Source organism: Vigna unguiculata, chromosome 3, assembly GCF_037176805.1.
Source record: "Vigna unguiculata cultivar grain cowpea cultivar isolate G323 ecotype 2 chromosome 3, ASM3717680v1, whole genome shotgun sequence".
Lineage (NCBI taxonomy): Eukaryota > Viridiplantae > Streptophyta > Magnoliopsida > Fabales > Fabaceae > Vigna > Vigna unguiculata.
This window is the reverse complement of record NC_140794.1, coordinates 47,516,077-47,543,708: the sequence shown is the minus strand read 5'-3', so window position 1 is coordinate 47,543,708 and position 27,632 is coordinate 47,516,077. Positions and strand designations below refer to the sequence as shown.

Below are 27,632 nucleotides of genomic sequence, written 5' to 3'. Positions count from 1 at the left end.
ATGATTTCATGTTTTACATGATGATACAATATATAAAACACTAGCCTTCCATCTTTTTATTAATACTCGATTATATTGCATAGTCCTAACTAAAAAGAAATACAGAAACAAATCATAGGAAATAAAAGAAATATGGAAACTAATCCTAGCACAACATAAAATACTCTAAACTGTTATAAAATATAAGGGATATAATTACATTTATCTCCATTGAGGTTGGTGCTAAATACCTTTTATACCCTTCTTAATGAAAAGTTAAACCCACCTTCCTTGCACATTCATTGCTTTGTTAAGTGTACTCGTGTTGTCAGCACATAAACATAGGAAACATAGATGTAGTTATTTCAAAACAACAAATGTCTATAGAATAAGAGGTTGGAAAAAAATTTCAGAAAAAAAAGGCGGAAGTGTAATTAGCAGAACTAAGAGAAGGTACTGAAAAAAACAAAACAGATATTGGGCAGAAAAGGTGAAGCAGCAAAGTTTTGAAGGAGAGGACTCACTGGGTGGATAGCCAACTTGGAAATTTTTTATTAAGTGCCACACGTGTGACATGGGGAGAATTCTGATCTATGGAGGTCATTGCAGCAAACTGGTTTAGTTTTATGTGAAAGAAAGCCAAAATTATCAGGGGAAACGTTCACTGTGGCCCTGTTGCAACATTAAGACAAAAGAATAGAAAATGTGTATGAAGGACTTGCTTTGCTACAAATAGGACGCAGTGGAGGATTTTGTTCAGGAGTTTGAAGAATTAATTGCTAGGACAGCCAATGTCATTGAGAAGAAGCTGTTGTGTTTTGTTAGAATAATTTATCTTGATTAAATAACTTGACTTGTTTAGATAGGTTAAGTAGTCTGTCCTAAAAAGTTGTCTTGGTTATTAGCAAAAATTATCTTGACATAGCCTCTTCCTCGTAAACTCTTGGTATTCTTTATGTAATTTTCTTCCATAAATAACATGGGTCGGATAAGAGATAATCAACCTCATAAGCCCTTTTTATCATCTTTTCAGTCTTAAGTGGTTTCTTTCTGAGGCTTGAAATCTAATACTAAAAACAGGGCCACAACACATTATCCCAAAGATGCAACTCAGGGCATTAGGTTATGGAAGCGGAGCTACAGATGCAACTAGTGGGAAGAGCACACGAACTCAGAATCACGAGCACCAAATAGAGTTAATTCTGGTGGAGGGTCAGTCTTCAAAACTTACATGCCTTTAAACAGTCAATCATGGGAGAAAGAAACTTAGTAATAAATAAATAATGGGGCGTAAACCAGCATTAATAAATCTGTGACAGCACCAGAAACTGGCCACTAATGTGGAACAGCAACACAATAGCAGAAATGGGGTTAAACCTTGTGCCATATCAGGAGTGCCTCTAAAAAAGAGAGGAAGGTTGAAGCTTTTAGTGTGATCTACCATTTAGATCTACTAATAAATGCCAAGAAAAAAATTAAGGGTATCAATTTGAATACTATTCAACACTTTTCACATATTCAACCACTAAATAATCAAAGTTTATTCAGGAAAAAAAAAGCTAAAATAGAAAATCAGATTCCATGCGCATAAAATTTCAATATTGAATGAGAATATAAAGAAAACGAAGATACTTTAAAACACTGCTGAAATAAACATTAAGTCAGATAAGGCATTTCAATCATTCATAACAAACCTTGATTAGGCGATTTTTGTGGTAGACATTAAATCCAGTAACCTTGATAGAAGGTGCCTCCTTTATAAATCCAATGGTTGTCTTTGTCTCTGCTGCGGCCTAAGACAATCCAAACTCATTAATTTGAAAATCTAAAAAACTAAAATATCTTAGTCAAATGCTCATGAGTAGTGATAAAGATAACTGAAATGGTACTAGTTGGAAAACACTGATAATATCCCTTTTTCTGATACTCATGAAAAAAAAAAAAAAAAAAAAAACAGTAGAAGAAAGAAAAAGATACAATCAAGAAATGAATAAAAAAGGATAATGCAGGTCTTCAAGGGTCTATCCACCCAATCACCAAATCCCTTCACCCTTCTCTCTATCGACTTATCAAACCATTATGCTCCACTCATGTATGAAACTACAAATATTCTCCAAAATTCCAGTCTTACCCACCTTACCAATGTGAGAGATTGTGTTTCTTTTGTTCATCCTTTTCTTGCATACTATAGTATTAGGAGGTTTATAAAGAAAAAATTATGAAAACTATTATCACAAAAAAAGATTGCAAATTTTACAAACAATAAAAGTTTTTTATTTAACTTTTGGAGCATAACAACCTCACAAACAGGCTTCATATCAAGAAGACATCTAATTCAAGTATATTTCTACTGTGAGGAATATGTAGCAAGTTTCATGGTGGTGCCATATTGCTTTAACCAATTTTGAATTCATACTCCATATCATGGATCCTACCTCATTTGATGCAATGGCTAGCTGAGGCCTATACGGAATTACTTTTGAATGTATCAAGTTATCTGCTATGTTGTACTGATCCACAAGTTTACCCCTTAGTATGATTTTGAAGTTGGAGAATTTTCTGAGGTACAACATGGAAACATATGCCTGAAACATTTGAAGTGTCAATCAGAATACACAACAAAAAAAGGAAAGCAACACCAATAAATACAACTGAAGTCTCAAGTATTACCCGTAAAGAATAACGAAGGCGGTAAGAAATATGAGACTGAAGCAGAACAGTTTTTTTGTTCAATTTTTTCTCAGCCCCATGGCTGGCCTCATCTCTCAGCATAATATCCTATGCAAAAGATCAAAGATGATTATAACTGCTATCAAAATGATCAACGATGTCAAGTAATTGAAAAGTTATAGAAACAGCGTCTAGCAAGATACACCATAAAAGATATGTCAGTAGCACAAATTATTTCAACAGCAAGACTTGTGATTGCACAAGAAAAATTGGCCAAATATGGTAGTTGGTAATTCGTACCACCAATTTGTAACAATTAACATAGGGAATTAAGTTGTAGCAGAAAATGTTCAAGATAGGGAACAAAAAAAATCATTACTTCATAAAATAATCAAGTTGTTAAGATCAATTGGCCAAATATGGTAGTTGGTAATTCGTACCACCAATTTGTAAGAATTGACATAGGGAATTAACTTGTAGCAGAAAATGTTGAAGATAGGGAACAAAAAAGATCATTACTTCATAATATAATCAAGTTGTTAAGATCAGACGATCTATTGAACCCCATATGACAATTATATAGTAATATGAAATCATTACATACGATTTTTCTAACATGTGTGTTATTTCAATTGAAGGTCTTTTAACAAGTATGTTTTTCTCACATATTAGACGAACTATAGGACCTTGTCTAACACTATAACAGATGACATCTGACTTATCAAATTAAGATCTAATAAAATCAATCACGTTGTAATGATAAATGCTTTATAGACTAAGTTAAAATTAATCTCAAACGGCTAGTTTATCCAGGATTAAATTGGTATTAGAAATCCAATGTCTCTATTATCAAACTCTTTAGGAAACAAATAATCTTATGCGTTCATGTTTAACTATGATTAATTACGCTTAATTCTTATAGTTGCATATATTGTTTGAATTGTTTTCTTTAGCAAATCCAAAAATATGAACGTTGAGGAGATCAAATTAAATCTTTTCAAAGCAAGCATTCATTATCATAAAGATGGAAGATACAACTTGAATTCCCTACACAAAGACATTGCAAGATCCAAGTCTACCTTATATAGAAGCAACCGCCAACTTTTTAGAAGCTGAACAAAGATAACAAGTTGAAATTACATAAGAAATACATCTTTCTAGATCCTGTATATATTGTGTTCTTTGTTTGTTGGGTTGTGAAAAAAAAGTTGTAAATCCTTCCAGAATCTTGTAAATCATGTATACATTGTGTTTTTCTTGCTTTCAATTACAGACACAAAAGGAGCATAATTTGATGGAAGTCCTTCCAGAATAGCATCTAGAGTTCTTCATGTCGAACAGGAACTCCACCTCCAACAAGTCATCAACATAATTTTTTATTTTCAGTAAGTAGACTTCAATGGATTTGGAATCAAGTTTGACAACTCGCATAGCAGCATAGCAGTACGAAGCTGTCTAGCACGAGACTCAGTTTGAAGACTAAATGGATCTTCTCCCAAACTTCATAGGAACGAGTACAGCCAAGAACATGAGATTAAACCGATTTGGATTAGATTGAAGCCATACTAGCAAAGTTTGATCTTGAACCTCTCGGGCCTCAGTCAGGATTAACGATGACATTAGCACGTCAAGTTCATTAAAATATCTAGGTGGAACCACTGGATTAACAACAAAGTGTTGCAACTTATGCAACTTAACTACTGGTCCAATGTATTGGCACCAATGTAGGTTGTTAGAGTCACCCAATTTTTCAACAATGGATGTAGGAAATGAATTAGAAGATAGTGAGTCCCAGCAAAAAAACAGCTAAGCGAAGAAGCAAAACGCTGAAGTGAAAAAGAACTAGCCAAAATGACCATGTACAACAAAAGTAAGACTCGATTAAGCATTACGAACTTCGTAAAGTACAAGCACACAACAAACCGCGACTACAAGCACAATTGAGCATAGAAAAATAAGCTGAACGACTAGCAATTCACCAATTAAAAAGAAGAGGAAGGTTGACAAACCAGATCTGAGACAAATCACCAATTAAACCTTGAATTAACTGAGAATGAAGACAATTAACCAATTAAAATCTTCAATTAATAGAGTTGGACCCATCGCAGATCAAAACTGGAACAATTGACCGATTGTAAACTGAATTGAGAACGAAGCACAAGGCAAACGCACAATCTGAGAACAGTGGTGAATTGGAAAATTGCATCGATTCTCCAGTGAAAAACTTGAAGAAGCTAGATCGGTGGAAAAAAAAAATGCACTAGATACCATCTTAAATAACGTGAACAAAGAGAGAAAATGAACAATTAACTGTTTTTATTATCATCACACTCTTTGAATCGTATGTACATTGTCTATTTATAGAAGTAGTTTTCTGTTAAGTGTATCAGAAAGTGGCAGTTGTACATAAAAAGAAAGAGTTGTACAAGAATAAGAAACCTATAGTTGTACAATGCAAAGAAAAACTATACAAGTAAACTATAGTCAACTATAGTATACTAACACCTTCAATGCGCGTCTAAACAATTGAGCCTGTTGAGAATAAAGAAAATAGGGTTTGAGATTAATCTCCCTTGTATATACACCATACATAGGGTAATCTATTTATAATAGAGGTACAATTAAAAAGAGTAACTGAAAATAAATAGAATAAATAGAAGACATTGTTTGATATTGTGATTAATAATATCTTAATAAAATCAAATCAATATCTAAACAATATCTAACACTCCCCCTCAAGCTGGAGCGTACAAATCATATGTGTCAAGCTTGTTACAAATATAATCAATTCTCGGCCCCCGTAAAGACTTAGTAAAAATATTTACTAATTGATCACTTGAGTTAACAAACTCGGTCTTGATGTCTCCAGACATGATCTTTTCCCGAATGAAATGACAATCAATCTCAATGTGTTTGGTCCTCTCATGAAAGACAGGATTAGAGCTAATATGAAGAGCAATCTGATTGTCACACACAAGTATCATTTGAGTAACATCTCCAAATTGTAACTCTCTAAGCAATTGCTTGAGTCAAACAAGTTCACAGGCACCTGAGGCCATAGCTCTATATTTTGCTTCTCACTGGATCTTACTACAACACTCTGTTTCTTACTTTTCCACGAGATCAAGTTACTACCAATGGAGACACAATTACCCTAATGTAGATCTTCTATCAGAAGGAGATCCTGCCCAATCGGCATCGGAATAGTAGACAACTCTTGTATGGTTATTAGAACTATATAACAATCTTTTTCCAGGGGATCTTTTAATATACTTCAAGATACGAATGACTGCATTCCAATGATCTTCAAATGGGGAATTAAGAAATTGGCTTACCAAACTGACTGCAAAGGAAATGTCAGGACGAGTAACGGTAAGATAATTCAATTTCCCAACCAATCTTCTATACTGCTCAGGATCATATATAGGCTCCCCCTGATTTGGTAGAAGTTCAGTATTGGGATCCATGGATGTATCAACAGACTTTGAACTCACCAACCCAGTTTCCTCCATCATATCCATGGCATACTTTTTCTGAGATATAACAATACCATCATTGGACTGTGTCACCTCAATACTCAATAAATATTTGAGTTTGCAAAGATCTTTGGTTTGAAAATGGTGACAGAGATGTTGTTTCAATTGAGAGATGCCATGGTTGTTACTCCATGTGAGAACGATGTCATCAACATATACTATCAAGTAAACACATCCAGCACTCGAGTGTTGATAAAAGACAGAATGATCTGCTTCACACAGAGTCATACTAAATTGCTGAACAACATTGTTAAACTTTCCGAACCAGGCCTTAAGAGATTGTTTTAGGCCATATAGAGATTTGCGAAGACGACATACCATCCCAAAAGACTCCCCCTAAGCAACAAACCCAGGAGGTTGCTCCATATAGATTTCTTCTTGCAAATCACCATTGAGGAAAGCATTTTTAACATCCAGTTGATAAAGAGGTCATTGTTGAAGAGCAGCCATGGTAATAAATAAACGAACAAAAGCCATTTTTGCCTCGGGGGAAAAGGTATCTCCATAATCCAACCCAAGAATTTGAGTATAATCTTTGGCCACAAGACGAGCTTTGAGGTGATCAATAGTACCACCAGGTCCAACTTTGATTGCAAACACCCACCTACAACGAACAACAGATTACTCAGGGACCCGTTCCCAAGTTCCACTGTTATGAAGAGCACTTAGTTCATCTGTCATGGCCTGACGCCAACCAAAATGGGTTAAAGCTTCACGAACAGTTTTTAGAAGGGTCACAAAAGAAAAAGAGGAAAGACATGTATAAAAGGTAATGACAATCGATGATAACTCAAAGCAATATAATGGAGAGAGGGATTATGGATAGAACGCATACCTTTTCGGAGGGCAATGGGAAGGTCAAACTCAGATGTCAGAGCCGGAGGAAACAGAGTAGTTGGCACTTGAGTGGAGTCACATGGTGGTGGTTGTGACGGGTTTCGGGAACTATAAACCTGAAGAGGTGGTGGAGGATAAGCTGACTATGGAGCAGGAACCGATGGTAAAGAAGACACAGTAAGAGGGTCACAAACAATAGGAACATTAAAGATACTAGGAGAGTTGTCAGGATTGTATGGAGTTAGAGGTGAAGATTAACTTTTAAAATAAAGGGAGAACTCATCAAAGGTGACATCTGCAGACTCAAAATAAAGGTTAAGAATAGGAGAAAAACATTTGTATCTGTGATCTTGTAAACCCTAAGAAAACACACTTATGTGATCTAGGAGAAAACTTGTCAAGACTAGGACTGAAATTATGAACAAAACATATAGACCCGAAAACTCTTAGAGGTAAGGGATGAAGATGTTCATGAGGAAATAAAATGAAATGAGGTGTGTTATTCTTTAAAACCGAAGAAGGCATGCGACTAATGAGATAACAGGCAGTAAGAATAGCATCACCTCAAAAATGTTCGAGAACCTCTCCATGAAATAAAAGAGTGCGAGTTGTTTCAATAAAATGTCTATTTTTACGTTCAGCTACACCATTTTGTTGAGGGATATAAACACAAAAAGTTTGATGCAGAATACCGTGAGAAGCCATAAATTGTTTAAAAGAATGAGAAAGATATTCATGACCATTATCACTACGCAAAACTCTAATAGAAACACCAAACTGAGTTTTAATTTCATTAAAAAAATATTGAAAGATATGAAATAATTCCGAACAATGTTTCATTAAAAATAACCAAGTAGATCTTGAATAATCATCAATGAAAGTAACAAAGTATTGAAAACCTAAAGTAGACTTAACGCGGCTAGGACCCCAAATGTCAAAGTGAACCAAGGCAAAAGGGGACAAAGCATCATGTGTGACACTACGAGGAAAGGAATTACAACTATGCTTGCCTAATTGACACGACTCACACCCAAACGAGATAACTTGGACAAGGCAGGGACAAACTGCGGTAACGTAGCAAGGCTTGGATGACCTAACTGAGCATGAAGAGAGGGAGACTCCATAAGTGCACCGTGTGTAGAGGGACGAAGATAATAAAGACCATGAGACTCACATCCTGTGCCAATCACCTATTTCAAACTCTGGTCCTGTAAACACACAGAATTGTTCATAAAAGAAACAACACAATCAAGAGAGAGTTAGACGACTTATGGACAACAGGTTAAAAGGAGACCCAAGGACACAAAGAACATTATCAATAGTTTAACAGTGCCAACACCATGAGATAAGACTCTAGAACCATCAGTCAGTGTAACAGAAGGTAAAGGATTAGGAGGATAAAGAAGAGAACAAAGATTTGTTACCAGTAATATGATCAGTGGCTCCTGAATCAAAAACCCAAGAATCAAAAGAAGAAGATCGAGTCAGACCAACAAAAGATGTACATGTGTGAGCGACAAATGCAGTGGAATTAGAAGACTGTTGATCCTTATACCATTTGAGAAATTTGTTGAATATAGCAGATGTATCGGATGAAACAAAAGGCGGATCTCAGTAGACGAAGGTGGGGAAAGGTTGGTCTGAACAGCTACAGCAAAGCAAGGAGGACGACCATACAATGCATAACACCCGTCAATCTTGTGACCTGGCTTGCCACAATGTTCACACTCTTGTAATGCATAACACTTGTCAATCTTGTGAACGAGCTTGCCACAATGTTCACACTTAGGACGCCCTTTTCCCTGTTTGCGAAGGCGAGTCCGGTCATCATAGTGAGGTGCCAACGCAGGGTCGAGGAAGGAGACAATAACTTATTGAAGGGTCGAGGAAGGAGACAATAACTTATTGAACTCATGAAAAAGAGCATGAATTTTTCCCATATAATCAATCATAGAGTCTTGATGTTTAGAGGAAATAAGATCTGCAAATTTAGAACAAACACCATAGAGACGTTGAGTATCATTGGTGTATAATAACTTGGCATGCTCCCATATTTGAGCACATGTTTTGTAGGAACGAAAAAGTTGCTTTAACGAAGGATCAAGAGTACCCTTGAGAACCACACATAATTGAGCATCAATGGTTTCCCAACAATCGTCCTTAGTAGGAGTGAGAGTAGCTGCTTTTGAGGCAAGATGATCAAGATACCTCTGACTCTTAAGTCATAATCGGACGTCTGATGACCATGTGGCATAATTAGGGCCAATTAACTTCTCAATGGATAAGTGTACATTTAGTGTAGATGGACGAGTCAAACACACCAGAAGAAATTTCAGAACTGAAAGAGGCAGCGGAAGATGCCATGGAGGAAGGGAAGAGAGAGAAAAAAACCCTAAAATACCAAAGAGGTCCGATTGAATCAACAACACCAGATCCAGAAAGAGCAGAATGAGACAATTCCGGCATAGTGATTGTTGCCGGAGACAGTGGATGTCGCGCTGCCACGTGCGGCGGCAAAACGAGAGGAGAGGCGACGTCAAACAGCACGTGAGGGAGCGTCGCTACTCTGATGGCGACGATTTTGGCGGCGTTGAGGTCGCTTGGCCAGGGCAATCAGAACCGTGTGGCCGCCGGTCGGAACTGACACTCCGGCGACAGCGGCGATGATGATGGTGGCAGCGATTGCAGCGACAGGGGCGACGAAAAAAAAATGCCAAAAGAATACCTTAAGCTCGGATACCATGTTAGAAGTGGGCTTTAAGCCTAACTCAACCCCACAAAACCAGCTTGTAAGGTGAGGTTTGCATCTCATTTATATATTATGAAATTGCCTTATCTTTAGTCAATGTGGAACTTCCAACACACCCCCTCACGCCGAGGTATATACATCTCGTGTGTGGGACTAGGAATCAATGGGTGGTCTGTTAGCAGCCCGATAGCGGGTGGAACAGAATGTCAAAGAAATCTCGCTAGAATGGGCTTTTATTTAAAGATACCATGTTGAGAATAAAGAAAATAGGGTTTGAGATTAATCTCCCTTGTGTATAAACCACACATAAGGTAATCTATTTATAATAGAGAGAGGTACAATTAAAAAGAGTAACTAAAAATAAATAAAGTAAATAGAAGATATTGTTTGATATTATGATTAACAATATCTAACAATATCTTAATAATATCAAACAATATCTAACATAGCCCATAGGAGATAATTTCAATCGTTAAGACAACTACCGTCTGGCAAACATGGAAGATCAACATTACCTAGTGAAGAGACCATGCCAAAACAAGAGATTCCTAAGGCTTTAAAAAATAGTGATAAGTCAAAAAATGGAACAATGTTGCGAGTAGTGGTATTTCAATGGAGACATGCGACCCAAGGCAAAAGGACAACACAGGAAGGTCTAGAACATCCACCTTAGGTCTACTTCAGGGAAGCAAGACACAAAATTGATGACTGCTCTGAAGGTGAGATAATTCCAAGAGTTAGACGATTAGAGGACAACAAATTTGCTAACATGATCACATTAAGACTGGAGGCTTTGAAGACAACAGTGGCGATGAGGGCAACAACAATGAAAATGACAATGCCATAGATGGTGGCCATGAAACACCAATTGGGTGCACTTCATGCAAACCTAATAAACAAAGGTAATTGGTGCACTTTAGGCAACCCAAAGAATAACGGAATCCACAACTAAGACATCAATGAAAAAAATGAGAAAGCAAACCTTTCTGAAGATCGAGAGCTCTAATACCAAGTTTAAAAAAGATTAAACTATATGTGAGAAAAAGATTTTATTGAATTTATTTAATGAAATAGTACATAAACATCCATATATAGAGAACTTTATCCCTAATGTAATGATTACAAAGAGATCTCTAATATCAGACAACAGCACACTTGTAATAATTACAATATCCTATTGTAGCTTATGAAAACATTTTCTCCTAACTCAATACAAGATTTAGGTCTAACTTAAACCTAAAAGATCTTACGAGATGAGGTTTGTCCCCACTTACATAGTACAATTTAACAATTTCTCAAGAAAACATGGAATCACAAATAATTTTCTAATTCATATTGTCACAACATAATGCTGTCAATATATGCCTTCATCACCTACTTTTATCTTGAAACACATTTGTCCTACTCAAACTTTGTAATTTCAACAAATACTCACCAACATATATCTGAATATGTCCTCTACCAATAAAGAATATCTCAAAATGCATTTCCAAAACGAACCTGCAAATGAATAAAGTTAATATAGCAGTGAAGAAATACAACATACCTCCATATCATCATCAAAAGTCAGTTCATATATCCCTTCATCATTCAACCACAAATTGTATATTAAAACTTTGGTTCCATGTGATCCTATATCATCAAACTGAAAAGTGTAAAACAAACTGGTCAATGAAAGGAGTCTACAATGCATCAACTTCTTAAAATGAAAGAAGAGTCTCCAATGGCTCTCTACAATACATTCAATTTATAATCACAACCATTAAAAGGAAGTTGTTTACATGCTAGTGTTTTGGATAGTAGCTAGAATTGATGTCAGCAAAATAGAAAATGTTAAGAAAGTATGTAGACATAGAAATGGTAAGGGTAAAATTAATCCTCTACTTAAATTGAGAAAACAAAATATCTGCTTTTAACCTTTAACTTCAACTTCTACAAACCTCAAGGGCATGCTCAAATACGAATTTCCCCAACTAACTAACACACTTAGTGCCAAATTTTAGAACGTATAACAAAGTTGCAAGTGGTTTCCGTAGAAATTTAAGTCTTGCAGCAATGTGGAATTTAAAATTGAATTTGCATAAACTTGGAACATAATTAATGAGATTTTGATGGCATGAAAATTTATTTGAGATGACATCAGACATTTCAGTTTATATTTGGTAAAAAGAATACAATGTATTAAGGGGATTCCCTGACAGCTAAGATGACAGATTGGGAAGCAGATATAAACTGTTTCTTTATTACAAAAAAAAATGTATAGAGACTGATCAACAAAAAGAGTGCAGAAATTCCCAAGATATTCAAGAGATTTAATACTCTCCCTAGCAACCATACTAACTCCTCTTCAACCCCTCTTCTTATTTTTACGCTCATGCCCTATTTTAGTAAACAAGTCTCTCAACTAACAGACCTATCAAAAGCTCTGTCATTCATGTTTTCTTTTTCTTAGCTGTTTTGTCTTTGACTATTCTTTCTCCAAATGACTTCGGACACTCCATTGTAATTTCTGCATCTTATGATGCTTTCTCATCAAAAGAAAAGTTGCACAGCAGTCATAATGTGTTCATAATATAGACAATGAATCTGGAAAAATTACCCAAGGATAAGCTATTTTCTACAGGCAAACAACAAAATATTACCCAAAATCAAAATAACTGTATACAAAAATATTTACTTATGATCATTTCCAAATAATATTTTTTTGTCAAGATACAATCAATTGCAATGAACCTGAAGCATGAGCTCCTCCTTTGATGTGAAAGGAGACCAATCAAGAATTGTTTTCAAGTTCGCTGTCCATTCATCCTGTGAGCTATATACAATTGGCTCAGGCCAATGGCCAGATGTGTCAAAATCTATCTGCAAGGAAAAGGAAACTAAATAAACGAAAGCAGAAAACATTTTATATTACGTATTTAAACATTAGAGGAAGGAAATATCACCATTGGAACAACTACATCATCTTGCCCAGTTCTCCGCAAAAAGGTATAGGATAGTAAACCCACACTTTGTGTTGCCCGGCTGAAAAATTAAAAGTTTTAGAAATTAAAAGAACAAAATCTTATCCAAGATTAAAAGTTACAAATGTAACTCCAGAAAATGAAGAACTGTGCATATGAAACCCAAAAGGACAAGGTCAGGATAGAAAATATAGTATCAACTCTGATGAACCAAAATGTTCATCAGGAAAGCGTATATGTGTAAAAGACATATTTGACACGAATACATTTAGATACATTTAACATGTGTCCGCAGAGTACTTAGAAGTCAGCACTGTCGCTCATTGGTGTAGAACTAATAATCCTGTTTTATGAGCATTGCCTTTTTGGGTTAAACCTTGATCTAATAGAAGACTTTATTACCCATGCTAAATAAGATAACATGTCCCAAGATCCCCACACTACCCCCTTATTCCTAAAATAGCCACAAATATAACATTCCACTAATATATATAGCAATCACAATTTTCTTAGTCATTTTTTTCCTTTTAGTCTCATTTAAATATGATCATTTTTATTTTTATATTATTCCAAACACAAAATATATCAACACCATGGTAAATGCAGAAAACTAGAACAGACATTTCTCCTGCATTGCTTCGAATATATCAACACCAGGCATTTCTCCTACATCACTTCAGGTATATCAACATCATCTACGACCAATAGCTATTCTAGTACACAAGATCCATCTTTGACAGATAATGATATGGTGGAGGTCATGCCGTAAACTTCCTCGAAGCCATCTCTTGTACCAAATTTTGTCCCATCTAAAAATGATTCGCCTATTGCTTTTCGAAAAGGTACATTCTATCCGTAATCCTTCTCCTCATTATACGAACAAATGTTATCATAGGCTTTCTCCAATACAATATACTTGTTTGTCCTTATTATCATCTACTCATGCTCTTAAGTCTCTTGGTGAAGTTTTATCACACTCAGAGTGTCTATAAGCAATATGTGTGCTCTTGAAAGTAGTGGTTCTTGGGAATTTGTTCCTCTTCCAATTGGCAAATCAATTGCTCAGTGTCAATGGTTGTATACTCTAAAAACAAGACATGATAGCAACATTGATTACTATAAAACTCAACCGGTTGCAAAGGCTGGACGCAAATCAAAGGCCAAGATTATAGTGACCCTTTCCTATTGCCAAAATGATATTTATTTGATTTTTCTTTTCCATTGTAATTATTCGACATTAGACTATGTTTCAAATTGAAATCAAAACCACATTTTCTACATGGTGACCTTGATGAAGAAATATACATGAAACAAACTCCTAAGTTTATTGCTCAGGCGGAGTCATCTAATAGGGGTATGTCACCTGCACAGGTCCCCATATAACCTCAAGCAATCACCCTATGCATGGGTGGTTTTGGACTATCATCCAACGGTTTGGAATGACCCTCAAAGAGATGTTGATCAGTCTTTGTCCTTTTATCATTCTCCCTGAGAATGTATCTAACTCAATGTATATGTGGACGTCACCTTATCAAAGGTAGTGATAAGGAAGGTATTATACAACTAAAACAATAGTTTGCTCAAAAGTTCCAAACAAAAGATCTTGGTCATATCTCAAAATATACTCCTAAAATTCTAAAATAAAAAGGATGATATATGTTAAGTTTGTAGGCACACCAATCGATCTAAGTGTCAAACGTATACCTGACCATGAAGAACCTTATTTTGATTACGGGAGATACACAGAAGGTTAGCTGGTAAGTTAAATTACCTCATTGTGACCAATACAGACATCACCTATGCAATGAGCAAGTCAATTTTTAAACTCTCCCTGTTCAGGCCATTGGGATGCAGTTCTATGAATCCTAGAATGTAAAGAAGGCTCTTGGAAAAGGCCTCACTTATGAAGATAAGGGAAATACTCAAATTGTAGGGTATTTCAATGCTGACTAGGTTGGGTCACCATAGACACTCCACTTCAAGGTATTGTGTTCTTGTTGGAGATAATTTAATATCATGGAGATGAAACTAACTATGATGGCAAGATCAAGTGCAGAAGCAAAATACAAGATCATGATATTAGTCACTTGTGAGCTCATATGGCTAAAGCAAATCCTCGAATAACTTATTTGAAGAAAGATCCCAAATGCACCTTGTATGTGACAACCAAACAGGCATTATACATTGTCTCTAATCCTGTCTTTCATAAGAGGACCAAACATTGAAACGCTAGACTTGTCAACTCTAATGAACAATTGACAAACTCACCAAATCTCTAAGAGGACCAAGGATCGATTAAATTTGCAACAAGCTAGGCATATATGACCTATATGCTCCAGGTTAAGGAGGAGTGTTAAAAGTATAGGAGGAGTTGATCCTATATCATAAAAAACATTAAGATTATGTGTGTATGTGTATATATATGTAATTTTTGGAAATACTTTTATTTACTTTTGTATCATATATTTACTTTTGTGTCATATCTTTGTGTTTAGAAGATATCAAATCTCCTTTATTTATTGTATTGATTTCTTTTTCTCAATATAAATAAAGCATCCATATTATCTCAAAAACACACGGTTTTGGATACTTTAACATACATAGAGGAAAATAAAGATGGAGTTACCATAGATTATCTCCATCTCCTCATTACGCTACATTGAGTTACCATAGATTATCTCCATCTTTTTATACCTACCTTTCATATATTTCTACTGTGTCAATTCCAAAATCCGTAGGTGATTTCTTAGCCCATCCTGGTTGATGTTAGGTCATGCTTGATGAAATCAATGCTATTCAAATGCTGATTGAGCAGAGTCACTTTCTGATAGAAGATCTACCTCCTAATATTGGAGGTAATTTGATTTCTTGGAAGAGCAAGAAACAAAAATGTTGTGGTAAGATCTAGTGCAGAAGTAAAATATAGAGTTATGATCTCGACCACGTGTGAACTTGGTTAACTTAAACAATTACTTATAGGGTTACAATTTTGAAATGTCACTCAAATGACACCTATATATGACAATCAGGTTGCTCTTCATATTAGCTCAAATCTTGTTTTTCATGAAAGGACCAAGCACATTAAGATTGATTGTAATTTTATTTAAGAAAAGATTATATCTACAGACATTAAGACTAAGTTTGTTAACTCAAGTGATTATTTAGTAGATTTTTTCACCAAGTCTTTACGAGGACCTAAAATTGATTATATTTGTAACAAGCTTAGTACATACAGTTTATATGCACCAGCTTGAAGAGGAGTGTTAGATATTGTTACTTACAATATCTTATGTTTGTTACAATATTATGTATATTCAAGCTAGCCCGAATTTCCTGTATTATTTTTCATTCTAAATATATTACCCTATGTATATTTTCTACACAAGGATGATTAATCCTATAACTAGTTTTCCCTATTTTCATAGTTAACATCCAAGGGGCCAAAGAAAAATTCAACAAGAAAAACAGAAAATTTAAGAAAGTTAAAATAGAATAAAATAAACCAATTAAAAATGTGTACCCCAAATGCCTTGCCCTACTGAAAACGATAACATCAGCACCCAGTCTCATGGTACTAGTCTTGAATCCATTGCCATCTAGCATAAAACAAGATGTTACTTACAAATAAACAATTAAAGTGCATCAAAACTAGCAACATTCACCCCAAAACAATTGGTTAATTACTACTGAAATGTGTTGTAATTAATGAATATCTTTTGTCAGCTTAAATACTTTTCAACACAGTTTAGACACCTCCCAAACAAGTGGAGTGGGACGACACCAATTATTGGTTAAACACTTCATAGACACTCCTATTATAAAATATATATAAAAATAGTTCCTACGATTTAGCTAGTTGTTTTAACTATTAACAAATATATTTTTAGTTTATCTTTGAGGGCTCTTTATTATATGAAAACTATATAAAGCTTAACAATTTTGATTTTAGAATGTGAACTATACAAATCTTAATTCACAATTGAGATTTTTGTTATGTTGATTTATATATATATATATATATATATATATATATATATATATAGACACAAACACATACATATAGAAGCAGTGTCCTCATGCCCCATATTTTGGAGCCAAGCCATGTTTAGACGTCAGTATTGGTCTGTGTCTAGTGTTCATGTTAGAGTCAGTGCCTCATGGGTCAGTTCTGCTGAGCAGTCTAGAGTTCAATTGTTTGTTAGGCTAAGCAGTCAAGTGTTTAATTGTCTGTTATGCAGAGCCATCAGTTTCTATGTTGGACAGTCAGTTTTAGGCTGAGCGGTCCATTAGTTAGTTTCTGCTATAGTCATTAACCCCGAATCATCAGTTAGTTACATAGATCTGTATGCTGGCTTGGTTTTTTTAGCTTCCTCAGGAAGCCACTGTAATTTGTATGAATATAGATGGTTGTATCTCATTCCAATGTAATGAAAAACATAATTTTCAGTTCTCTTAAATCTTATCTCTTTCTCTTTATTTTTAGTTTACATTTAGTTTCTTTAGTACATCTGTCAATCTGTTATAGATTAGTTAAGTTGTGACCCCAATCTGTTATTTCTATCAAGAGCCTAAGAACCCACATCCATGGCTTCCAAGAGTCCTCCACCATCACCTAGTCCTCCCCCACTTCTGTTCTGGTTACTTTCTCTCATCAAACCATAAAGAAACTTGAGGGCAAAAGTTTTCTTTCACAGAGACAGCTGGTCAAACCAGATATCAAAGCTCAAAGACTTCACCATTATCTTGAAGCCTAACAAATTCCACCGAAGTTACTCATTGCTAATAGTTGTGATCTCAATGAAGTGAATCCTGAATTCCTTCCCTAGGAGTTGCAGAATCAATTATTGATCTCTTGGTTATAATTTCACCCTCTACCACAATTCTCTCACACATTCTAGGGTGTAAACATGCATACTAAATTTCAAAGAAATTTCATGCTCACTTTCAACATCTATGAGAAGGTGCAACATGTGAGATTGAAGCTTTTCAACACTTCTCTTGAAGGTTGATATTTTACTAAATTTTTTCCATAAAGGCTTTCATCGATGCTTGTTATGTGGTTGTTGATCCTATTTCATATCAAGAATAGATGCATATAATTCTTGAAGGTCTTCCTAAAGAATATGATCCCGCAATTTCTATAGTTGAGTAAACTAGATCATTGTAGGTTGAGAAAGTTTAAGCTTTTGATTCTTACCCAAGAATTGCAACTCAAAAAGAACAAGAAGTCATTAGAAAAAACCGTAATTAATGTCAATGAAGCCACTACTCAATCTTCTTGCCACTCACAGGGTGAATCTGTAAATCAAGCTTCCTGACCAATCTTCATGCAATCACTATAACTATAGATGTTCTCAAAGGTCATAGTGGTTGTTATGGCCCTCGACACAAACATGATGATCGGTCATCTATTCAATGTTAATGTGCTTCAATTTTGGGCACACTGCTACCACTATTTATGATCTACCAGCCAGTTCTCCCTCCGCCCAACTATTATCAGCTCTAACAATACTCTACTTCATCACATTGTCTAACAGCTTCCAATACTAAAGTTGACTAGGCGCTCACTTTGTCAAGTCAAGCATTTGAAAGCTATTTATAGTTTGAAACAAACTCCTTAGGCATGGTATAGAAGGCTCACTAAAACACTAGTCCAGTTTGCATTTGTTTAAAGTATGTGTGATCTGTTAAACAGATATTTCACTACTCAAAAATAACTATTTCTCATGGTTTCTATCTACAAACTGCATTTACTCCTAACGAAGACAATCTCTCTGAATCATGTGAAGCAGATAGGACCTTCGATATTGATGACAGAAGGCCTACTTCTGGTGCTTTTGGTGCCAATATGGTCTCTTTCTGGTCGCAAGGTCAAATGCACAAGCAAAATACTAAACCCTTGCCATTACAGCCTCTGAGATTCTCTGGATCCAATCTATACTTTACGAACTGAAGAGCAATTGTGCCATACCAGGCCCTTACCGTGGCAATCAAAGCATAGTTGCTTTGAACCATAATCAAGTCTGCACTCTAGGACAAAATATGCAGAATTGAAAATCTTTTTCTTCAGAATTGAAAGGTTCTCAAATGTTCCTTAGTGGTCAATAATGTGCCTGCATGTGACCAATTTGCTAATTCTTACCGATTTGCTTATGTTACCCAAGAGACAAACTCAGTCATTGACTGTTTTCAATGACCCTGTGATTGTCAGGGGGGACGCATTACAGGAACTGTTTGCAAGCTAAGAAAGGCTCTATATGATAAGTAACCAACAGTTTCCTAAAGTAACCAACAGGTTCATGTATTAATAAGTCCAACGATCTCATAATTGATACAATAAAGTAGAATATCATTCCTTCTAAACTTGAGATTGCATGAGAGCCTATTCAGACAAGATTTGATAGGTATATTGTCAACTGCTATTAGACCACTGTCAAACCACCCATAAATATCTATTCTCACACCTGAGATGACTAAACTTCAGTATGAGGTAGTTTGTTAGAGATCTCACATCGATTAGAAATAATGTTAAATTATAATATATATATATATATAAAAGTGAGGTGCAAACTTTACCTTACAAAACGGTTTGTGATATTGAATTAGGATTAATCCAGGATTTTGTAGGATGTATGACTAAGGTTTGGAGAGTGAAATTTTGAGTTTTTATTTTATTTTGGGTGTAAATTTTATGTTTTTCTTTGGGAGTTATGGGCACAAAAAGGTTTAAACCATGTTCAATTTATGAAGGTTCTTGGAAAATGAGAATATTGGGGATTTAAATGAAAGAAAATTGCGAAAGGGATAAAATTTGCTTAGTTTGAGTCCCTATTTAAATATTTCCATTCTCATTGTTCTCGCCCTAGAAATATAACATAGTGCATGTATCAAAAAAAAAATTAAATAGAAAACAAATTGAACACCTTTTGAAAGGGATATAAATGTTTATGCAAATATTAACATGAGTAGAGTTCTTTAAGTCAAGTGCAGAAAAAGTTAAAAAAATGAATAAAATAATTTCAGATACATTGTCCAATTGTTGTCTTTGACTTCTTTGATGAATAACCCAAGCTCATGCATTTTCGAATTGAGCTAGGGTCCATTCCACCACCATCATCTGCATAGGAAACAAGTGCGGTATTAAAACTTTGTTGAGAATAACTAACATCAAACAAAAAAAAAAATTACACAGTAAATAAAATGCATGTTTGGAATTGGATAGCATACCTAGGAAACATAATGCTGGTGAATTATCCTTCTTGACATCAAACTTGTCAATCTTTATAAAAGTTGCACCATTTTGAATCTTAAAGTACAGAGCAAAATTCAGTATTCAGTAATACTCATGTTCTATAACAACAATTCCCAAATAGCTTATTAGTAGTTCCTCATAGACAGAACTTTTTTGGAGGAAAGTTTTGCAAGCATGCAAGTGATTTTCAGGTTCTACAGCCAAACAAATATGACTAATATTTGTTAATTCAAATTCAAAATATTCGTGATCCTTTTAAACCTAATACATAGGTTCCATTTAAACTAAAATATTTTCATTTGAGAAATAGTGATCCAAGACAGTGACTCCGGGTACTACAGGCATGTCTAAGAAAATAGGATAGTAGGATAGGACCAGAAAGGAGAAGGTAGAACCCACTCATAGGATTACCTAAATATCCTACTCCAACAATTTCTTCTTCGAAGGAGGCTATTCAACTACCCTGGGCATCAAAGATTTCCCAAGGAGGAATTGACACCCAGCATGAATACTAGTAAAAGGGGTTTCAAACCCATGCACATGGAGAATACAATTTTTTATCCCCATCAACCAGGTGAACTAACCCTTGTCAGTCGACCAACTTTGAAATGCTATAATATAAACTCAGTCAAAAGTGCATTTAAACCATAGTAGCTTATCATAAAGCTAAAAGTCCTCAACAATATTTTTGTCACACTGACTAACTGATTATCTTACTACCTAGAAAAGAGTAAAATACTTTCTACTGGAATCATACCTCATCAACAGCATTATCCACAAGCTCAGCAATTGCTGCCAATTAAGAAAGGCATATACTATGAATAAACAAGTAATCCATCATATATGAAAAATATTTAAAGCAATAAGTCTTCATTCAACATTTAAAATAAACAGTTAGATATTCCAAACACTCTCCTTGCTATCCAAAATTATCTTAGAAACATATCAGTTTTATTATTAATAAAACCATCCTAAGTTGTAGAAACACAGACAGCAATTTGAAAAGGAAACTCAATAAGAAACAAGTCTTTAAACATATCATATCCTTAAAAAAAGAGTCTACAAATGTTTTCTATTTGCCCAGTTAATGCTTCATAAAGCCTGAGAGCACAAGTTGCATCAGGCTCTAGCTTTCTCAAACAACCAAATTCACGAGTGGTAGAAACTTGCAGCAGTTGCATGAAAGATCCAACCACTGCCACTATATTCCAACCTATACTGAACCTATAATTCGCTTCAAGTATCCAAAACCAACACCCTCAGATACTTCGCATATATACATTTGTATCCAAAAAAAACTGTCCACTACAACTACATGTGAGACATAGAAACGTGTATAATGTACAAACCAAGAAGCATTGTCCCTTGATGAACCCAAGAAGGGAAATTGTCGCTCTTCACAGTTGATTTCAAGAAAAAATGAGATTGATATGATTCCTACGTGTAGTGTAGATAATCACAATAGGAAATCATTAATGGTGATAATGATGTATAAATTTTTACTTTAGTATGTTAATTTAGATTTTCCAAATTGCAATTTTATGAGTTATGTTTTATGAATTTTATATCTATCTAGACAAGTTTCTTACACATGATATATCCTATATCTTCAGAATAATCATAATGTTGCATCAGACATATCATATCTGCACATCATCATAGATTCCAACTAAACAAAACTACAAAAGACACAATATGCATCTTGGGAAAAAGACAATTACATTCCAAACCAGGAAAAAAGTAGTATGTTAGCAAGAAAATTACCTAGTCATTCTATAGAAGTAAATTTTACACACAAACCAGACCAAAAAGGTAACATTTTTGGAGTGTACTTGCACTATAAATTGGACGGATTTTGCATACAAAATTTGATGCATGGAACAATTTGAATGAAGTAATTTGCTTTAATACATTTACTTGGAATATGTACGAGAGTTAAACTAATAAGAGAGAAAATAAATATCAAAATTATTAAAATTAAAATCAAACCAAATCTATAAAAAAAATTTGAATCAAAAGGATTTCAAAAATAAAATAATTCTTATCTTAATTTTTCAAACAACGAATTTATTCTACAAATCAAACCAACTCCCAAAATTTGTTCAAATACAAGAGAGACAAAGAAAGCACACCTCCAAAAGCCCATTTATGGGAAGTCGCATTAGAATGCAGAAACTTGGGGTGCACCCGGGCATGCTCTAAGTGACCTGAAATTGGAGGGAAACAGTTAAGGGTATGCCTGAATGGCAGGCTTTAGAGGATAAAGAGAAATAAGGGTTAACTTTTGAACCTAAATCAATAACTTAATAGTAAAGTCTTCACCCATCACAATATTAAGAAGGAATAAGATGACCCTTAATCTATGGCAACTTTTTCTTTTTAAGTTGTTTTTATTGTTATGGTCGTTCTACAGTTATATCATCAAGCGTGGATGTTTTAATTCAGTTATGAACACTCAACAGAGGTCCGGAGATTAGTCTCTTCCACATCTCTCTATTTGACTCTTCACAACATATACAGGTAAACACTTCTCAAAATGAAAGAAATAAAGCAAAAACCCAGGTTTTAAAAAATTATCAAGGACCGCAATTTTGGCCGCAACTTCAATGTTCATGGAGTGTCCGCGACTGCAATTGTGGCACATCCGCTGCATTTGTCTGCAATTTTCCACAATAATTGCGACAAAATCACGATAACAGTTTAGAACCTTGTACGAAAGGTTAGCATGTAACTTTCCGATCATCAACCATTCAATGTTTAAAATATCATACACACATGTTACTCTATCAACCCTTTTCCCTCCTCACACCTTCGTCAAAATATAACCTAAGAGATCGGTGTGAGTAATGAAATTAATTTTAGAGGAATGAAAAAAATTAAAGTGAAAAAGGGCAATGTGCAAAACCTTGAAAGGCAGTGGGCTTCGAAGAGGGACCAACAGCGTAATCCCCGGCTTTCCAGAAACTTCTAAACCGGCCGTCGGAGACAGAAAGAGCGGAACTGGAGACAGGGGTTTCTTGCTGCACAAGCTCGACTTGAGACGATGGAATCTTCTGCGACAACTCGTCTTTAATGGCCGAAGCTACAGTGACGCCGTCGTCGCCGTCGCTATCAATGTCGACGACGGGGACGTCGTTTTTCTCAGTTTTGGGAACCAAGGACATGGAGGAATCGAGAACACTGGGAAACCAACTGCTGTGCCAGGTTTTCGATAGTGAAGATAAATACGTGTTTTGCTCAGGAGAAATAAGTTTAAAAAAATTAAAAACTTCATATTTTTTTCAAAAATCTTAATTAGGTATAAGATTTTTGTATCCCAATTAGTTCCATATTTATAAAAATGCGTAATAATTAAGTTTATTATATTAATATGGTAGTAACGGTGTTAAGGATGTGTTACGGGTGAGTTCTTCATTTTTTTGAATTTTTTAATTTTTTTGAATTTTTTTTTTTATTGAAAATTATTCTTACCACGTGTCACGTCAATATTGTGCCACGAAGTCAGTAAGGTGACACATGTCAAGTCATTGTCGAAATCTCAATTTGGTTCATATATTTGTTATTTTGATTACATTTCAATTTATTTATTTTAAAATTTTAAATATATTTATTTTAACCTTTTACAAAATTGTTTTAAAATTTTATATTTAAATTTATAAAATTGTTATTTTTAAACAACTCTTACATTTGTATATAAATTATTTAAAACAATTTTGTAACAAGTTAAAATAAATATTTAAAAATTTAAAAATTTAAAAAAAAATATAAGTATAGTTTAATGTAAAATAAAAATTGAAATAAACTTAATATTATTAAAATTTTTAATAAAATATTATTATAAAATTTATATAAAAGTTAAATTTGGTCTCAATTTGGAGATGATAAAATTGAAAATTAAAAAAAAAATAGACTGAAATATAATCAAAATAATAAATATATGGACCAAATTGAGATTCAGATAATGACTTAACATGTGTTACCTTACTGATTTGACACGTGACATGAATAATTTTCAAAAGAAAATAAGAAAATTAAAAAAAAAAAGTTTTAAAAAAAAAATAAAAAACAATAAAAAAATGAGGAGTTGACACGTGACACATTTTTAACACCGTTATCATCATACTAACAAAATTGGCATAATTGTTACGTATCTTAAAAAATATGGACTTGATTAAGACTAAAAAAAAATCTTAGAACTTAATTTAGATTTTTGAACAAAAACATATTTTAACTTAAAAAAATATAAATGAAGATAAATACTAAATTTGGTCATGAGAAGATATGTCAATTTAATAATTTAATAAAAAATTATAAAACAATAATATAAGTACGTATTTTTTAAATATTCTTAATTTTTTTTAATTTTAAAAATTATAATTGAAAAATAAAATTGAAAATCAGGATGGATATATATATATATATATATATATATAAAATTGTAGATAATTTATATTTTGATTAAATAATATTGAGTAAATAATATTATGAGTAATTATTTAAATTTGTAAAAGTAATTAATAAAATTATGAAAATGTAAATAATATTTTTTAATGAATAAGTGTAAGGCCTATGAAAATCCATATTGCTATTTCTGCCCTAAACAAAAAGGGTTGCCCTTGTAAGTGGGCCTAAGGCCGGCCCAACGTACAAAGTCCTTAGGTCTGCCCTAATTCCACCCTCACTCTCACTTTGCTGAAACAGATCCCCCAAACCCTTTGAGCAGCCGCAATCACCTCCGCTAGGGTTCAATCCTTGGTCTCCGCCGCGCTTGTTCAAGCCAGTTCCGCCCCATGTAAGTTGTTTCCACCCCATACCTCTTTTGTTTAGCACTGTTATTCAGATTTCCAATTGAGACTGTACTAGGTAGCTTCGTTTCACAATATCCTTTTGTTTCCAGCTCGCTAAACTACTCTAGGAGCTGTTGTAGTCTCTGTTCGTGCCCAAGGACCCAATTGTTAGCCCTTTTCCAGGTACGGGAAGTTAGGGTTCTAGTCTTTTGGTGTTGTTTTGGCTGTTCTTGAGTTAGTTACTGACTTTATGGATAAATCGTTCGGTTTAGTGTGATTGAATGCTTTGTATGCTTGGTGGTTCGATAGATATGGCTGTTGCAGGGTGAGACAGTGGCGAGACCTGTTAATCTCGCCCAAGCGAGCCAGTCTCGCCTAGGCGAGATGAACAGGGAGCTCGCCCAGAGCTTTTGCGCGAAAGGTCGCCCAGGCGACCAGCTCGACTTTTGAGCGAGCAGACAACTCGCCCAGGCGAGAGGGGTCTCGCCTAAGCGAGATCCTGCGTTGTCCATGCTCGTGTTTTTGTGCCCTCGCCTAGGCGGAGGGGGGAACTCGCCTGAGCGAGACCCCTCAGCCTGAGCGAGGTGCTGGGCGAGATAGTTCTGAGATTGAATGTCTGTTTGTTCCTGACTGATCTGTTTTGGTTGAGTATGATTGTATGATGAGTAATATGTTTATAATAAAGCATGGGGTATGTTTGGCATGATTCATGAATTGTCGATGATGGGTTGGGTATGAGGATTTGGCATGTGAATTAAATGAGGCGGGTATTATTAAAGTGGCATGATAACATGATGAGTTGGATCCTACTTCCATGAATAAACTATGAGGTGTTGGAATGAGTTGGGCCTGGATCATGAAAGGCGTTGGCTTCAAAGGTTGGTACGAGTGATGTATGTCTATGCATGGTAATTTTCATTTTGGCTATGTGAATGAGGTTGATCTGTGTCAGTGCATAATTCCTTGGGGTCTCTAGGTGAGACTTTCAGGGTTGCGCTTCAGTGGTCGGGACGTAATTTCATGGCCCCTGTTAGTGGGTGTCCATGGTGGTGCCCCATTGGTATAACTAGGTAAGGATTCAAGGTAAGGTTGCATCCTGACACTCTGAGGAGCCAGTTAGTCTCACCTAGAGCGAACTGACTCCTGTGGTGAGAGTAGCAGGAGGCCTGAAATCCATTAAGGGCTAACCTTGTGGTGAGGGAAATTTGATTCATCATAACACTTGTAACACGTAGCTCAGGATCGAGCAGAGGTATCCACCACAAGTTCAAACATCCGCTGAATCCGACTAAGTTATACGTATCCGGATGAGTCGAGTTGAGTCGTAGTGTATTGAATGAAGAGTCATGACATGCTTGGTTGCTATAGGGATATGGGATGATGATAGTGTATTTGACTGTATGATGAATATGTGTTGGCTCTAGCTTACCCGTTTTGTTGCATGGTTGTATTGTATGTGGCTGTTCTTTCTTGCGATGATCATCAATCTGATTGATGGGAGCAGATGGGCGAAGTTCTCGTGGTCAACAAGGGAATGGTGATTCCGCTGCTTAGCCATCTGGGCTGGAGTTTTCTTCATGTTTTCTTTAGGGCTATGGCCCATGTATCTCTTTATGTATTTCTACTCTACACTCTATGTTGTATTCGTATTCAACTTTCCTTTAGCATCGCGGTGTGCCCGGGTTTTGTCGGGGTTGTGTTAAGGACCCCAGGACTACGCTACTGTACTAATATTATGTGACGTTTCCTTTAATTGCGTTTATAAATTAAATGGGACGTTACAAAAAGTATTTTAATTTAAAAAGAATAATTATTAAAATAATAAAATAAAAAATTATTTTTTATTATGAATAGTTATTTAAATTTAAAAAAATAATAATTAATAGAGGTAAATTGAAAAAATAAAAGAAAAAAACACAAAAATAATATATCTGTATGAAATTATAGATGTTCAGAAATAAAATAATGTGGACACTTGCTTCCTGCATGCTATATGTTTTTTCAATTCATTTATGCTCTTAGAATGTTTTGTTGAGTATTTTACATTATTCATATTTTATTTGTTTGTTTCTATATTTGTTTTGTGGGTAACATCAATTGTTCTGTGATAAAAGTTAAGTGGGTTGGATCATAATCGATTTGTGGCATTTGGGATGTTATATTCTTAAGTAAAAAGAATTGCGTCTTGTAATTGTAATTTTTGATAGTCTTTTATCTAGTGGTAAGCGTTTAATCTAATCATTGGTATCAAAGACAAGGTCACACCCTCTCTTAATAAAATTTAAACTAGGTTTAATTATATCTTTGGTATCCATTTTCGTAGCAAAATCTCAATTTGGTCTCTCTATTTTTTTTATCTCAATTTGGTCCCTGTTTTGGGAAATTTGATCTCAATTTAGTGTTTTCTGTTAGTACACTAACAACGTTAAATGAGGTGTCACATGTCAGTTCTTGATTTTATTTTTTTTTATTTTTTTGAATTTAAAAAAAAAATTGTCACGTGTCAAGCTGTCGTCGTGCCATGTGGCAGTGATAGAGTGATGTGGTAATGATAATGTCACATGTCAATATTATGCCAAATGTCATTTCCTCACCTAAATTTGGTCCCTATATTCTAATTTTTGTCTCAATTTAATCCCTATATTTGTACAAATAGTGCAATTTTGTCATCTCCAAATTGAAACAAAAATTAATTTTTATATAAATGTTATACAAATATTTTATTAAATTTGATATTTTTATTCAAATTGATATTTTTATTATATATTTTTAACATAACTAAGTTTATTTAATTTGTGTTTCATATTCAATTTTCCTTAAAATTATTTTCAAATTTTAAATTTATATGTTTTTTTTATT

General features: G+C 34.6%; 1 protein-coding gene across 3 annotated transcripts in view; it reads right to left on the bottom strand.

Moving 5' to 3' along the window:
* The window catches only part of LOC114178409 (protein MICRORCHIDIA 1-like), a 29,658-nt gene extending 6,458 nt beyond the window's left edge, over positions 1 to 23,200 (bottom strand). For 2 of the 3 annotated variants that reach the window (XR_003603320.2, XM_028064281.2), the window contains exons 1-12: positions 22,892 to 23,198; positions 22,119 to 22,193; positions 20,744 to 20,778; positions 19,962 to 20,040; positions 19,762 to 19,851; positions 16,255 to 16,330; positions 12,717 to 12,795; positions 12,505 to 12,633; positions 11,318 to 11,416; positions 2,650 to 2,757; positions 2,415 to 2,564; positions 1,674 to 1,772 (exon numbers count right to left, since the gene is read on the bottom strand). Coding sequence is in view for 2 of the 3 variants with exons in the window: in XM_028064281.2 (XP_027920082.1) it covers positions 1,674 to 1,772; positions 2,415 to 2,564; positions 2,650 to 2,757; positions 11,318 to 11,416; positions 12,505 to 12,633; positions 12,717 to 12,795; positions 16,255 to 16,330; positions 19,762 to 19,851; positions 19,962 to 20,040; positions 20,744 to 20,778; positions 22,119 to 22,193; positions 22,892 to 23,150 (1,278 nt within the window). In the remaining variant the exon portion in view is untranslated. Of the gene's footprint in view, positions 1 to 1,673; positions 1,773 to 2,414; positions 2,565 to 2,649; positions 2,758 to 11,317; positions 11,417 to 12,504; positions 12,634 to 12,716; positions 12,796 to 16,254; positions 16,331 to 19,761; positions 19,852 to 19,961; positions 20,041 to 20,743; positions 20,779 to 22,118; positions 22,194 to 22,891 lie in introns of all 3 variants that reach the window. The other variant, XM_028064282.2, reaches the window with a different exon arrangement.
* Positions 23,201 to 27,632: the final 4,432 nt, after the last annotated feature.